Source organism: Stegastes partitus, unplaced genomic scaffold (assembly GCF_000690725.1).
Source record: "Stegastes partitus isolate 25-593 unplaced genomic scaffold, Stegastes_partitus-1.0.2 Scaffold601, whole genome shotgun sequence".
Taxonomy (NCBI): domain Eukaryota; kingdom Metazoa; phylum Chordata; class Actinopteri; family Pomacentridae; genus Stegastes; species Stegastes partitus.
The window spans coordinates 333,126-348,382 of record NW_007578332.1 but is presented as its reverse complement, the minus strand read 5'-3'; the positions used below and the strand labels follow the sequence as shown (position 1 = coordinate 348,382).

At 40.3% G+C, this 15,257-nt stretch overlaps 1 protein-coding gene across 1 annotated transcript in view; it reads right to left on the bottom strand.

Annotated features, from left to right (window-relative positions):
* Positions 1–14,583, bottom strand: part of LOC103362778 (kinesin heavy chain isoform 5A-like) — a 26,269-nt gene extending 11,686 nt beyond the window's left edge. The window contains exons 1-13 of the mRNA XM_008289260.1: positions 14,011–14,583; positions 9,240–9,327; positions 9,080–9,153; positions 8,552–8,656; positions 7,877–7,925; positions 7,701–7,756; positions 7,505–7,592; positions 3,000–3,124; positions 2,713–2,817; positions 1,816–1,964; positions 873–1,021; positions 431–609; positions 109–177 (exon numbers count right to left, since the gene is read on the bottom strand). Of these exons, the coding sequence (XP_008287482.1) occupies positions 109–177; positions 431–609; positions 873–1,021; positions 1,816–1,964; positions 2,713–2,817; positions 3,000–3,124; positions 7,505–7,592; positions 7,701–7,756; positions 7,877–7,925; positions 8,552–8,656; positions 9,080–9,153; positions 9,240–9,327; positions 14,011–14,139 (1,365 nt within the window). The 5' untranslated portion in view covers positions 14,140–14,583. The remainder of the gene's footprint in view (positions 1–108; positions 178–430; positions 610–872; positions 1,022–1,815; positions 1,965–2,712; positions 2,818–2,999; positions 3,125–7,504; positions 7,593–7,700; positions 7,757–7,876; positions 7,926–8,551; positions 8,657–9,079; positions 9,154–9,239; positions 9,328–14,010) is intronic.
* Positions 14,584–15,257: the final 674 nt, after the last annotated feature.

The window sequence follows — 15,257 nt, the reverse complement described above, 5'->3', positions numbered from 1 at the left end:
ACTTCAGAGAGTTAAATTTAAAGGTGGAACTAGTATTCTCTTAAATGTGTTCTGTACGTGCTTAGTGTGTATTTATTTGTTTGTGTGATTCCGTTTGTGTTCTCTCACCTCATCCTGGTCCAGCATTTGCTGCTTCAGTTTCTCCACCAACTGGCACTGCAGGTTGATCTCATCATCCTGCACAAACACAGCGTTGTCATAAACACCTCGTTAACATCCACAGAAAAGACTTTCATTTCCTTTGTGCTTTGTGATAATTAATGAATCCATAATCACAAGATAAACACAAGTGAGAAGGAGGGCACAAAAATATCTCTACGCACCTTTAATTAAAAAATTTGCATTTGCATGGACATGGAAACTAGAAACTAGGACTTGCTGCCCTAATTATGTAGTAATAATTAGTAATACTGATTAATAATGTTTGAACCTTGTCATCCAGCTGCTTGTACAGCTTGCGGATCTCCTCCTCATACTTCTGGCGCTCCTCTTCAGAGATGCGGACCACAATGGAGGAGGTGTCATTGTCCAGAATGGGACGCTCCTCCACAGCTTCGATACGGGTCACCACATCGGGTGTGGTCTGCTCGGTCTCTGGCACGTCCTCTCCTGAAGGGGACAAATGCAAAGACAACGAGTTTGCAAAAGTTTGCATTACATACTGTGCATATTCTCCAGCAATACATTTGCACATTCCTGCACACTGACAATGGAACTTTTTATGACTTACAATCCCTTGCATTTGATAAACTTGCTTCTTATTTGTCCTGTCACTTTTTCTCCATGTTTAGGTTGACTGTTATGCACTGAGTGAAATTCCACTCGGTAATAAAACTGTTTCTGACTTCTAAGGACAGAACGCTTAATCTCACCATTTCTCCAGCGGTTGAGCTCAATCTCCAGTTTCTGAATAGTCTCCTTCAGGGTCTTGTTCTTCTCCTTCTCCTTCTCGTACTTCCTCTTCCACTGCTCGGCTGTCAGCTCCAGGTTGATGGAGGCGGTGTTCCTGATGGTCTTGGCGCTGTGACGGAGAAAAGCAAGGACAAAGAGACACAGAGTCAGGCTGATGATGCTTTGTGTCTGTATTTGAATAAAACGTTTATTATGTAGCTCCAAGGTCACCTGACATGAGGTCAAACTGCAAAACAAAGATGATGCTAACATTTTTGATGTACCGGATAATAATTTGCTCTGGAGAACTTTCCTGAGGCATCTGACTTAAAAAGACAGTCATTCCCTTCCAGGCAAAACAACACAATCACAATAACATGAAACAAGCACAGTGTTGTTTTAAGGGCAGCAACTGCTTCTCCTTTGTTTGGAGTTTAGGTCACGCCCAAAATAGTTCATTGCCCTAATTTTAAAGGATAAGCTTCCCAGCTGAAAAATTAAAGGCAAAAGACACTTAAACACATTTCCTGGCTTCCCGTTTCCTGGCTTCCTTTACAAGTTAAATTATCATACGTTTATGAAAGATGCATGGATTTGACTCGGCCTCACTCAAACAAATTTGCTCCTACCTGTATTACTGATCATCTTTAAATCTATTTTTGCACGTCAAACATAAATGTGACTTAATCGAGTGGGTAGTTTAGATCAGCATCCGACTCTGGCATTTTTTTTTGAATTTCATTAATATATTCTGATGTAAGCGTTAAAACTAGCAGTTAAAACTATATGAGTACACTCAAAAATAGGTCCGCAAATGAGAACAAGAAACATATTTCTGTGGTTTTCCTGCTTTCTGTTGAAATAAACACTTCATGCATGATTTCTCTCCAAAGATGCTGCGACAGCATCCGCAGGTGCATCTACCGTTGTCCGAACATCAGAGTCGACTTGGTCTCTGCATCATTGTAGCTGGAGGGAGAGCAGCAAATGAACATGGTGGTGCGACAGTTTCCACCGAGGGAGTCCTGCAGGATGCGGGTCATCTTGCTGTCACGGTACGGCACGTGAGTTTTCTGCAGGAGACGGAAGAAGAGGGTAGAAGAGAGTCGAGGACGGGTAGGGAGGGAAGATAAAGATGAAAGAGGAAGAAGCAGTGAGGAAGAAGAGATGGGAAAGTGGGACGAGATAAGAACGGATTAGAGAAAGAGAGAGAAGAAGAGAAAACCAAGCAACCAAAAGCAAAAGAAATGCTTGGGGTTTCTTTCATTTGCTTCCTGATTTTGTACTTTTGCAAAGATTCATTAACAGATTTTATTCTGCAAAAAGTAGCATTTTTATTGTTCCTCTCCTGGTTTGTCGTTAACAAAGTCTGTCAGAATCTACTGTCTGCTGTCAAAAGTGTGGGATTGATTGTGCTGCATCCAACTAATCTCATAATTGCCAGGGATAGTTTTGGCATTTCAGGACCAAATCTGTTGAGCTGGCAGAAAGAAGTGGAGGGTGTTGGTAAGTTGGCACGTCCCCATGTGGGACAGTCGGCTAGTGGACACGAACGTTAGAAATGAGAGAGGAGGCTGTTTCCTATTTGAATCTGGAGGCAAACAGGACACTTTTGATTGTAAAAATATGAAATTAAACATGCTTTGATCTGGTTAAAGTTGCAAAATGCTATTATTTCTATTATTTTCTTTCTAGTATCTTAAAAAAAAAAAGAAGTCAAAAGAGAAGACTAACGTAAAAATAAAAATGCTTTTTATCACTTTACTCACAGAAACCCCAAGATCCTAGAAACTATGGAGGAAAATGATGGCATTAGCTCACCGTGCCCTCAGCCAAAGCAGAGATGACGTTTCCGAGAGCAGAAAGGGACTTGTTGATGTTTTTAGCCTCATCCAGAACAGCACCTGCAGCGCCGGTCTTACTGACCTGGAATAAAGGAAGAGAAGGAACAAATGGCATGAGGCACGGAGAGATGAAAAAACCAGAAACACAGATACAGTCGAATGTAAACACATCTGTGTCTGCATGTTTACTCATAAACATGTGACAATGTAAAATAATTACATCTAAGTTGCTGATTAAAAGCAGTTCAATGATCATAACTCTACCTTCTCGCTGCCGGCCAGATCCACCAGGTAGAGTTTTCCACACAGCTTCTGCTCAGTCTCCACGTGCTCCTGTTTGATGTTGATCAGGAAGATGCTGTGGCTGCGAGAGCTGTGCTCGTTCATGTCTGCACAACGACCGGGGCCACGCAACAGTCAGAGAAGTGACAAAGACAAAAGGCTAGAGACAGTATGAGGAGAGGTGAACTGAGGGTCTTAAACTTTAGATATCACATGTAGCTTTGAAAGAACATCTGCAAGAATGAGAAAAATTTGACACCGATTTTTTAAAGTCAACATTTCTTACAAAAGTCCCTTGAGGAAAAAAGTATACTGTTAAAAACACAGTAGAATAAAATGAAGCTATCCTTACCTGCTGTTAAATGATAACAATATAATCCAGTACCACCAATTCTTAGACCCTAAAGGAGTACTCCACCAAATAAGCAATGTATATTTTTAATATGGTACGACTCACAACAGATTATTTAAAAGACATATTATTTGTCCTTGTCAAAGCCTGGTGCCTACATTACCCACAATGCACCTTCACCATTGACAGTTTGTTAGGGATGTGGTAATGTCAAGCTTGTAGCAGGTAATGTAGCCTGAGGTTGCATATACTGAGGTTGTATTTATATGTGTGAGACCTATACGTTAACTGACTTTAATTTAAACATCATCAATTTTCTGATGGAGTTAGGTTGGAAAAATGACAAAAACCTAAGTTTAAAATCATGATATTTGTTTAAAATCACTTCATTCTACACGTTTAAATAAAAAAAATGTGAAAAATAAATCCCTTTCTTTACCCAGATTCTATAAAAAAATAAAATAAATCTGCCTACTGGAAAAAAAAAAAAAAAAGCCATACGGTGACTAAGCTGTGACCAACAGTCACATGACATGGCTTCAGGCTGAACTGCAGGCTGTGTTTATGTGGAGCAGATATGAGGTCAGTGTTGGAAGAAATTAAAAATAGAAGTAGTAAAAAATACCTATGCGATGTAGACACGGTTTCCAGCATTAGTAACACCTGAGAGCATGTAGAAAACACGTACATTCCAAGTCTTTTCAATTTTTGTAAAATACATAGTCGTATATTTAACTCTTTTCCTTTTTTGTGATTTATGACATTATACCTTTGTCTGACATTTCTGAGTTCTCTCTACTTGTTGTCATGGCTGTTCTGTTTCCATAGAGGTGCAGAACTTTATATTGCAGTAAAAAATGAGCCCACAGTGAGTAAAAATGTGACCAAAAAAAAAAAATAGCCAGAAACTGCTTCTGGTTCAGAGGATTAATGCACTGAAACTAGCTACAAATCATGAAGAAGTAATTTGGGGATGGATTTGAAATCTTTTTTGTCAGCGAGACAAGCCGTTGGTGCAGCAGAATGATGTCACCGTTGCACAGAGGGCAGATAATGAACAACACTGTACCAAATGCTTCTCTCCACTGGACCTCCGCTCAGACAGAAAGTTCAGGTTTCTCTGCAGATGATATCTGAGGGCATCAGCTCAGTGTCTGCAGAGTGTCGCCCCATTAGGCTGCTATCAGCACACCGTCCTGCAGCACAGTGAGTCAGCAGGCATCGACAGGAAACAGACAAGGCTGCGCTGCTCAGGAACGCAGCTTTCAGCAAATCTCATCCACGGCTGCTTCCAGTCAGTTGTTACAGGATGAATTGTCGGAAAATGTAATCGCTATCACATCTTTACAGTCAAAAGACTCTGAGTTACTTTTATTATGAGTGATTTCTAAATCCCTCGTATGATTTGTCTCTTTAATGAAGCTGTCTTTGTATCCAATCAGCAGGCAAAGCATCCGTCTACTTCCCCATACACATGTAAAATCCAGACACTACTGAGCCCACATAGTCGTCTAGCTCAGGCTATGTAGGGTGGGCGTGTGGCATATAGGAAAAAATGAGCATTTATAGGGATTTTGCATGTACAGAAGGACTCTGCAGCTCAGCATGAAGTGTCAGGTTAGATAGTATTTCACTGGAGTGTCTGGTAAGAGATGGCTGATCAGTAAGCTCAGTGGATGGATGGATTAACCCCTAACATGCAGCCCCTATATAAAAGACTGTAATCCTGCAAACAAGTATGCACCTATATGGATGACAGAAAAGGTAAAACTAAGCTACCATTTCACTGAGAACACACTCTTGTTATAAAGGAAGGAACTGTTCATTCTGCTGCTGCTGCTGCTGCTGCTGCTATTGTTGTTGGGGTATTGTTATCCTAAGATGGTTTGCACAGTTTGAATCGTGAGGCTTTGTGCTTTCAAACAATGATTCAGAATGAGTCTATAGAGTCCCAAATGTTCACTCGGCGTGTAGTCGGGCTGGTGAGAGTTAACTGTTAAAACACTTGTGTTCTTTTATAGTGTTCTGCATCAAATAATCTGAGCTTTCAGCTTTAGAGACATGCCTGACAGCCAGTACCACTCTGCAGCTGAGGAAAAACATCTCTCGTCATTAGTGAAACCCATTTTACCTCACATATGCTGTTGAGGAAATTTCACCTCCTATATTTTAGATTTCAGGACTGATTCCAGGTGAATGCCTTCTATGATCAGGTATATTACAAATAAAGAATTTTGCTTTCTACAATAAGATTTAGCATCCCATTATAACTGCACGCACATGATATCCTTCTATTTACAAGTACTAAGATTGTAAAACAATTTGAACAGCAAAGGAAAATGATCAATGAGATATATTCTGTAGTTCATCTTTACTGTAAAGATTTAGAAGACGCTGTATGAGCTTGCCTCTTATTTTCCATTTACAGTGACAGACCAGATTTACTTTATGTTAAACGTGAGCCTCACTCTGACCTGTGACGGTCTCTCTGGCTCAGTACCTGCACGCTGAGACCATCAAATTACTATTGACAGGAAGGTTGACTGCAGCGATTCGAGTAATTAAGGACTCGCACTGAGAGGCAGAAATGTTAATGTACAAGCCATTAAATATTTGAGAGCTGCAGCCTGAAATGTAATTAACTAAATTCCCATTCTGATATGACCCGCTTTCTAGAACAATCAGTCCTTTATAGCTGCATTAGCTTGGTAATTAAGTGTTGTTTTGATAGTTTTATGAGGGTTTGTCTTTTACAATAATAGTGGAAACTTGCTTTACCCACCTTTATTTGCATTAACTACTTAATTGCAATGAAACAAAACAAGTGCTTAGATGGCTACTATTAAATAATTCAAGCTTCTGGGTCGTTCAGTTAGCAGTCAGTCACATCTATCTTGCAAAAAGCCCAAATCCTGCAGCACAGATGATTTGCAGTCGCCAACAGTAAGTGAAAGCCTTCAAAGTCTTTTGTGAAGAGAAGCAAGCGCGCTGAGCACCGAGGCGCAAAATACATTAACTCCGAAGGAAAAACGAGGTCTGTGCAGGTTGAGATTTATTACAGTGGAGCAGCGCTGATGTTTTTGTTGAACACCGAATCCCAGAGCTCATCTGATCTCGTTCTTTTTTACTTCAGTCTGCAGCACTGTGAGTCAGCACAAGACTCTCAGAAAAAAAACACAAAGAAATAAATGAATATACTGTGCCGGTTGTTACTCAGACAGTTCTCGGAGGAGTTTCTTTATTATGTTTTAGAAACACCTCTGCTGCAATAAATAAAAAAAAATCTGTCTGAACAGCAATAATTTTAACTTATTCAGTAGAAGTCACACAAAATTATGGCATGAAACCAAAGCTGCACGATCCTTTTGCAGTAAATATCACAAGATAAATGTTTACACTCATGCAATGTCTTGATTGGAAGCAAATGTTGCACCTAATTTCTGTTAATTACGTGGCTTTTTCAGCTACATGTTTTTAAAACTGCATTGACGTTTTGTACCATGAAGCCAAGCGATCACCTGCAAAACCTTCAGTACTGGAGCCATTCATCACATAAACTCTATTGCTGGACCACAGAGGAGTGAATCAGCAGCTCAATACAAAGTGCAGGAACTACAGATCAGGCAGCTTTTATTTCTGGTGTTTGGGAGGTTTTGTAGCATTAATTAGAGCCTACTGGTGCCAGCTGACTGAAAATTGCACCGTCTGACTCCAGCTTGCTCCTTATGTTTGTAACGAGGAATGGCTTTATTGAAAAAAAAATGGCTCCGGGGCTGAGATGTTCGTCTGCTTTGTTATTTTCTTCCCATCCACTCCGTCCCTGCCCAGCAAATCAAAATGAACTACATCTTGTTTCTTTTTTATGAGAATGAAAGAAGCTTTACAGCGTGCAGCAGATTACATAACGAGACACAATAGCGGGCTACGTGAACTCAGCTGTCACTTCACGCTTCAGCGACAATTTGTGAGTGCTAATGTTGGCGACAGCGAGGAACTAGAACTTGGATATGGAGGTGGAGCGCCAGGAGGATTCACTCAAGAAGGAAGAAAGAATGGGTCGTGTGTTTTTATGTAATCATATAGAAATTTGTATCGTGAATTGTGATAGTTATGATATCAACACGCAAAGACTCACTGGTCACAGCAACGTGGCGGTTAGATTTGCCCTCGTCGATGACATCCATAACTTCATCGGGGCTGGAGACGAAGCGCTCAGTGCATCCCTGAGGAGAGAAGAAGAAATAAATATGAGGCAGAGATAGTTTCATTGACCTGATGGAGCTCCGATTTTCACCTAAAAGGAGAACAAATAAAGCACAGCTTCCACAAACCTTGACATACGGCACTCTGTTCTTATCCTCGTGCACGGACAAGTTGGTCTTTGTCACTGAAAAACAGAAAAAATTAGATGATATTTAGTATTTTAGAACAAATAACAAATAAAGACATTAGGTTTTTTAAAATCAGTTTTTAATGTATGCAGGTTGTTGTTGTTTTAAGCACTAACCATCCAGAAGATCACGGATTTTGTCCATGTAGATTTCAAAGTAGGAAACCTGTCGGAGAAGAGAAAAAAGAAATGGAACCACTATATAATGAGAGGTCAGCATTTAGGCAAAATTGTTCTTTATTTGGTCTGAGGTAGAGTTATATAGGTGCAGAACAAAATGGAACAAATTAAGGATGAAGGATATAAAGGCCACCATGCAACATGTAAACTAGGGATGCACGATATATCGGCGACCGCATCGGTATCGGCCGATATCAGTGTATATTGGTATCGGTCCGATGAACAAATTTAAACAAACCAATGATTGTCTAACATTAGCGCCTTCGTCTCTACATTTGATATTGCTGCTATTTCGCAAATATTTTTACTTAAATGGTCCTTGTCTTGAACGTTAAATATGTTAAAATATGTTTTACTTTTGAAATAAATACGACTATGTGGTCTAATTTGGGTTTCTTTAAATAGTTTTCACGTTCTCACAGTGCTTACTTATACTTGTTTTTTGGTGTGAACAAAAATTGAATATCGACATCGGTGATATCGGTTATCGGCGATATCAGAAACCTTAATATCGGATATCGGTATCGGCCAGAAATCTTAACATCATGCATCACTAATAAAAACGTAAAACAACCCAAGACACCATCCCATAAAAGTCATCATGTATTGTACCTTGATGTGGAATTCAAGGTTTTCATCCATGGCAAAGATGTGGTTGAAAATGTCCTCAGCGATGCGAGGGATGATGCCCATCTGGTGAGGGTCGTGGAGTTTGCCCTGCAGCCGGGAAGTTACAGACAAAGATGAAAGGTTAATGCAAATCCTTCGTCCAATAATGCCTTTAAATTCCCTTAAAATGTCTGGTGGAGCAAATCAAAGGACAACAAGAGCTTAAGAGAATATGAGAAAATGCAATTTTGGCACAAAGAATAGACAAAATATAGACCAATCATTAAAAAAACAACAAACCAGAGGATTAGGTCTTTTTCTCTGAGACCATATTCCAGCAGAGTAACATTAAAATAGATCTGATCTGTATAAATTATGGAACAAAAGTGTCGTGTAAGATCATTGTTTTTAAAAAATTATTTAATAAATTGCACAAAAAATATGCTGCTGATCGCAAGAATAATTTGGCAGCATACTGACGTGAAGGTCAAATCAAAGAAACTGTTTTGAACTTTGCTCTAAAATCTGTACCTCCATCGTGTGAGTCTTCCCGGAGGAGGTTTGTCCATATGCGAAGATAGTGCCATTGTATCCACACAGCACATCTATGAGCAGCAACAGAACAACATGTGACACAACAGCTTATCTGAAATACTTTAATTTATTAATTTATTAATCCATTCATCCGTACCCTTGACAATTTGCTTGGCGCAGGTGTTGTACACTTGCTCCTGGGTGGTGTTGGTCGGAAACACTCGGTCAAACACGTAGGACTTCCCCTGTCAAGACAAGAAACAAAATTCAAAATCAGTGCTTTATTCAATCTGAGATCTTTTATTTCTTCTATAAAAAGTGTGTTTTGCTCCATAAAATGAACTAAACTGTTGAGGGCTTAGTTATGACAATCAAATGGTGTTCTACAGGAATTTATAATAATCACAAGTACAACCTGACACATAGTCTATACAGTTAATTATTAGAACAGTTCAGTCCCTTTAAAACAGGTCACCAGTGTGGCGTACAGGAGGTGATCTCAGTCCTGTGACGCGATCAGTGACTGACTCATATTCATGTCACTGACCGAGCATAAGATAAATAGAAATGGGTCCTTTAAATGTCGTCCATCTTTGGAAAACGCACATTTATGATTTCCCAATACATTGCCACCACATATACAATCACATATACGGGTCTAAGGATGCACACTGTACAGATTGTAAAACCTTCTGACAGAAAATTTGGGATTTTTGATGTTAGACTGTATAGATAAAATTGACTTGGCACAGTTCACATTTTACATTTTACATTTTTACATTTTTACATTTTCATTCATTCATTCATTCATTCATTCATTCATCTTAAAAAATACATCTTTCCTTTAAGTTTCAGGGAAGCTCCCTATATTATTATGTTTTTTTCTGGTGCAGCAGTTTCCCTGAGGTCTTGTACCAAAGGGATCAATAAAGTTTTATTCTAATTCTAATTCTAATTACAGTTACTTTGGAGATTTTTAGGCTTTTTTTTGACTTGACAGAATGATAAACTAAACTGACTCCAGGTTTGCAACGATTAATATTTTGTTTTTGGTTGAAAGTTTATCAGGTAAGCTCTTTAACATTCCCCCCTAAACGTGATTACTCCTGAGAGGTCAGACAGCTAACAGTGAGGCCATGGAGGAACAATCATCAGATGAAAACATTCAGATGAACTGATATGAGCTGTTTTCTCATGTATGTTAAAACAGCAACACAGCGATCCGAACACGCAGTTATGCAGAATATTCTTTTTTTTTGTGTGGAAGGCTCATACAGCACCGCTTTTATCTTCTGGACAACAAAAGAAGGCGATCAGAGCGAGAGAGAAACAGCCTCTTCAGCTCTCCTTGTTTCTTCCAGCTACTCTGAGCCATATTTCATCCAGGACACGGCAATTTCAGATAACTTGTCAAGGTGAATAAAATGCTGTTTTCCTATTACTGGCTTTATAGCTAACATGGGAACAAAGTCGTATGAAAGTCGTGCCTTTCTTTAATGGGCATCTATCCAGTAAGGTGCTGTTGAGCAGCCTCTCTGGAGCCTCCAGGCGTTTCTCATCACCGCTAATGAGCTTCTGTTACAACAGCATGCAGAACTGAGTGGGTTTACCACAGAACATTTCTTTCATCAGGCTTTCTGGAAAATGGAAACATGTTCAAGGGGTTGTCTGTGTTTATTTGTAGATCTTTCACATGAGAGTTGACCTATATTAATCCTCTAAACCCAAAACGTACCATTGTAGGTCTGAAAGGTTCGTTGTTTTTAAAGAAATCGCCAAAATTACAAAATTTATCAGAGCCAGAAACTGTAAAAACAAAAAGAACTGTAAGATTTTCAATCTCCCAACAGAAAGTGAAGCACTAATCTGTGACATGACCATCTGGTGGGAAACATAATCGAATCATAAAAGCTTAAATTATGATTTTTCATCAAAAACTCTTTATTCTACATGTTTAATTTGAAAATTTGCCCAAAATAAAACATTTGTTTGAACCAGATTCTGTAAAAAACTACAAAAATCAGAACATTTTTGTGCAACTCTGAAGCCATTAGTGATTCAGGAGTCATGTAACAAACATTTTGGGACTTTGGGACTGACACGGAGCAGATAGAAGGCAAGTATGGAAACATATTTTTAAAAATACGTAGCTAAATTTATATAATACGTACAGCAAATTTTAAAAAATAAATAAAAACAGTAGTGGACACATGGAAAAATATACATGATGATTCCATTTTTTTCTCTATTGTTGTAAAATAAATAATCAAAGCAACTCAATTTTAGTTTCTTCGTCTTATGATTTATGGCAGTTTGATGGTGTTTTCTTGCTGAACAGACATTCCTGAGCTCTCTCTGCTTCTTGCTATTACCATGTTGTTTAGATGCAGGACTTTATATTGTAGTGCAACATTAAGGCACAGTGAGTAAACATGTGACAGGAGCTATAAATGCCCAGTTTGCAGGAAAATACGACGCTCCAGTCAGAGTGTTACCTTTCCTTCGCCAAAGACTGGAAACAAGGATAAACTGTTAGTCCGGCTTTGCACAACAAGACCAAAAATCTGCCAGCCAGCGCCTCTAAATCTCACTAGTTAGCATGCTTTAATCTTGTACACATGCGAAAACTGAAATGCTGGTGCGACATGTTGTGTTTTAAGGGAGTTACGTGCTTGGCCTGGAGCAGTGAAGTTGACTTTGACCTGCTTCCTGTCTGTGTGCTCGACAATATTCGAGATAAGTTTGTCAGCTTAACTCTCACAAAAAAGCAAATACATGTATTTCCCACGATCTGAAGCGATTGCTATAAGGATAAATGCTCACATTTTATAGCCATTAATGCACTTATATTCTACTATATGAAAATCCACATGTGTGCACACGACAAGAAATCAAGTCAATGAAAACAGATGAAGCACTGAAATCACTGGAAAGCTCAGTTAAAGGTGCATGTGGGCTATACAGGTTAGATCCTAACTTGTGTTTTCTATATATTTACATATTACTTCCTAAAATAAATCCTCTCTTTCTAAATTACAGACAACCATCCACTGATGAGTGACTCAGCCCAGACAAGCATCGCCAACAGAAACCAGGCCATTACAGCCCTGAATGTCACCGTCCCATCTGATACAGAGGCCACGATGCAACACAATAACTCCAGCTGCCCAGAACACGAGCCGTATTAAATGTCATTAACAAATTGACTCATCTGCTGACCGCCTCCATGACAGAGTGATTTACCAGAGAGACGGAGACGGTCAGTCCCAGAAGTGGAGAGGGAGGGACGGATGTAGGAGGCGCACAAAGAGGCATAAAAATGGAGAATGATGAGCGGAGAGGAGGTGGGGATGAGAGTGGGGGGGAAGACGGGGGGAGGGAAAAACCACAACAAGACGAGAAGCTGAGAAAATGTTCAAGACAAACAGACGGACAGACAGACAGACAGGTGGAGCCAGAGAGAAGAGAAAGCAGGTCAGTGATGCATGAGCTCACTGAAAGATTATTGATCCTCTCTTTAGGCAATTAGAGAGATCAGTTTCTGACTGACTCCAGCGTCGTGCCGAGGAGAGAGGAAGGTCAGGATGGGATGTTTCCATTATTGCTGGAGAAACTTTTAGCATTCTGTACGATGAAAGCCATTCCTCCCCTTTTTTGGTCCTCTGGCTAATCCTCATCCCCTCTATCTTGCTTTTAATCCTCCTTGACACACTTGGCCATGAACAACACATCTGAGGCAGGACAGCCAGCAACATATACATGAGCAGAAATACAGCTGAAACTGATCGAATGATGTTAGATTTCTAACCACAGGTTGTTCTCGTTTTTTACAGGCTCACATGTGGACTATAAATGACAGGATTTAGAGGTGTTTTGGTCAGTCACCACACAGCAGTGGTCAAGCTTTCTGTTATCTAAGACAGCCGAGCAGCAAAACTTCAATTTTGTCAAAAACCTGACAGCGAAGATGGATTCATTCAGTCTGTTTCCAAGACAACCCCTTTCAAGATTTGTCGATATCAGAGCCCTTTGAGTGTCTTTCGTACTGAATAAGGAAAGCTGCTGCCATAAAAAATCCAGAAAATGGGCACAGAATTTGATTACATTAGAATTTACCAATAAAATAATCTTATGACACGGCTCGCAGTGTTGGATGTGAGACTTTATTTTATGAAAACATGTTTTGTTTTTTGTTTTTTGAAAGAAATTGAACTGAAAACATGCTGAATCGTGTACATCTGACTGTATCCATCCTAACAAACGTAAAGCAGGCCTCAGAGTAAACAAGGCTGCTGCATAATCAGACTGGGTTCCACCCTCTTCACCGCTAAACTTCAACATCTGCTACAAAGACCATTCCCTCTGCATCCCTATGTGCTGAACAATAACCCCACAATGAAGCAGAGTTGAATCTCATCTTGCATTTTGTACTAAAAAAGACATTTTTTATTCTTTGTGGCAGCATTAAAAGGAGGATAATGAATGTAAACAACCAGAATGAATGAACTGACTCATGGAATATGAGCCTGTGCCACACTTTGTATTCATTTATGTTAATTTCTATACAGCTACACGTGACTTTAGATGTGTAAATAATAAGGATTAGTCATTATATAGAACATATATTACAGAAACGTGTCTGTTTCTATACAAACGTGCCACAGAAAGCGTGTTTAATGACAATAAAGTGTCAGTCAGCTGATGCAGGAGGCCACTGTGCGCAATTTAACAGCCTCCACAGTGTACTTATGCTTTGTCATGTTGGGGTAAAAAGGGATATGTGTTGGGCTAAAAGCTGATATTCATCTGTGTTGCATCGATTATCGTGCCTTCCGATCTGGAAAAGCCTCCACAGACGGGGGTGAGCTGATGATTTATTGATGGAGAGGCCTTGTGAGCGCACAACAAAAGCGGCTCCCTTCACTTACCCCGACGAGGACCGTGTCATCTCCTTGGAATTTGGGCACAAACTGGTCCCCGCGTATGATCTCCGACTGGTTCAGGGGACGAAAGCGACACAGCACTTTTATGTTGCACTCCGCTGGGACATCGGCCATTGCGCAGATTGGAGGAGGAGGAGGAGGATGATGCTGCTGCTGCTTTCTTGCTTGAGAGGAAGGATGCTGCTGAAGGCTGGGAGGCGATCGGGGCCTGATCGGAAGAGAGATGCGCACAGATTTCTTGTCCTTTGACGCGTAAAAGCCTCAGAGGAGAGGAGAGGGAGGTTTTGTTGCTTCTCTTTTTATCCTGGCAACCTGAAAGAGGCTGCAATTTATTTATGCGCAGCTGGATGGTGTTTCCGTGTCGCAGTGAGGCGGGCAGGCTCAGATTGGATGTTTAAAAAAAACGCAAAACGACCCCCCTACATCATTGAATCAGTCGGCTTTTGGTGGCGATCGCGTCCCTCTGCTGGTTTATTCGGCGCTTGCGTTTGGTCCGTCTTCGCCGCGGTTTGGATGCGCGTCTGGCCGGTTGAAGGTGAGATGCTGCTGGAAGGGCAGTGAGGTACAGCTGCTGTTGATCGGCCTGCTTCTCTCGCCACAGCGCCCCCTATGGGTGGCTCTCGGAAGGGCGTGGCCTGCATCCGTCTCTTTAAAGTGGTACCCACAGCATCACCACCGTCATCATCATCATCATCCACATGAGGCAGAGGCCGGAGGAATAAAGAATAACTTCATTACTTTCTCTGAATCACCACCACATTTGGCCCCCTCTCCCATGCCTGACTGTACTTCTTGGAAAAGCCATTATGGCGATCAATAATCTCCTATTATTGATTAAAAGATGAGTGTAAGGCTTCACCTTGACGGAGCATTACTGTGTTTGGTGAGACAGGATGATGCAGCACAATGTCGAAAATAAAAACACAGGGCCGTGAACATATAAAGTTAGCTGTAAGTAACACTGCAAATACATTTAAGGGGGCACTTCTGAGTTTGTCATAGCCGAAAAAGCACAAGTTTAATTAAAAACTGCATTCATCCATCAAGTACCTGGTGATCAGGCATTCCTCGCTGTCTTGTTTGCAGCTGGTTCCTGGCAACCTGTTAAGTACACAATTACATTTAAGGATAATTCATCCTTTTTTATTATTATTTTTTTAATCCAAGGCTCATGGGAACATTTTTGTAATTTCAACCTTTGCTGCAGCTGCTCCGAAGCTCCAAGCTTCTTC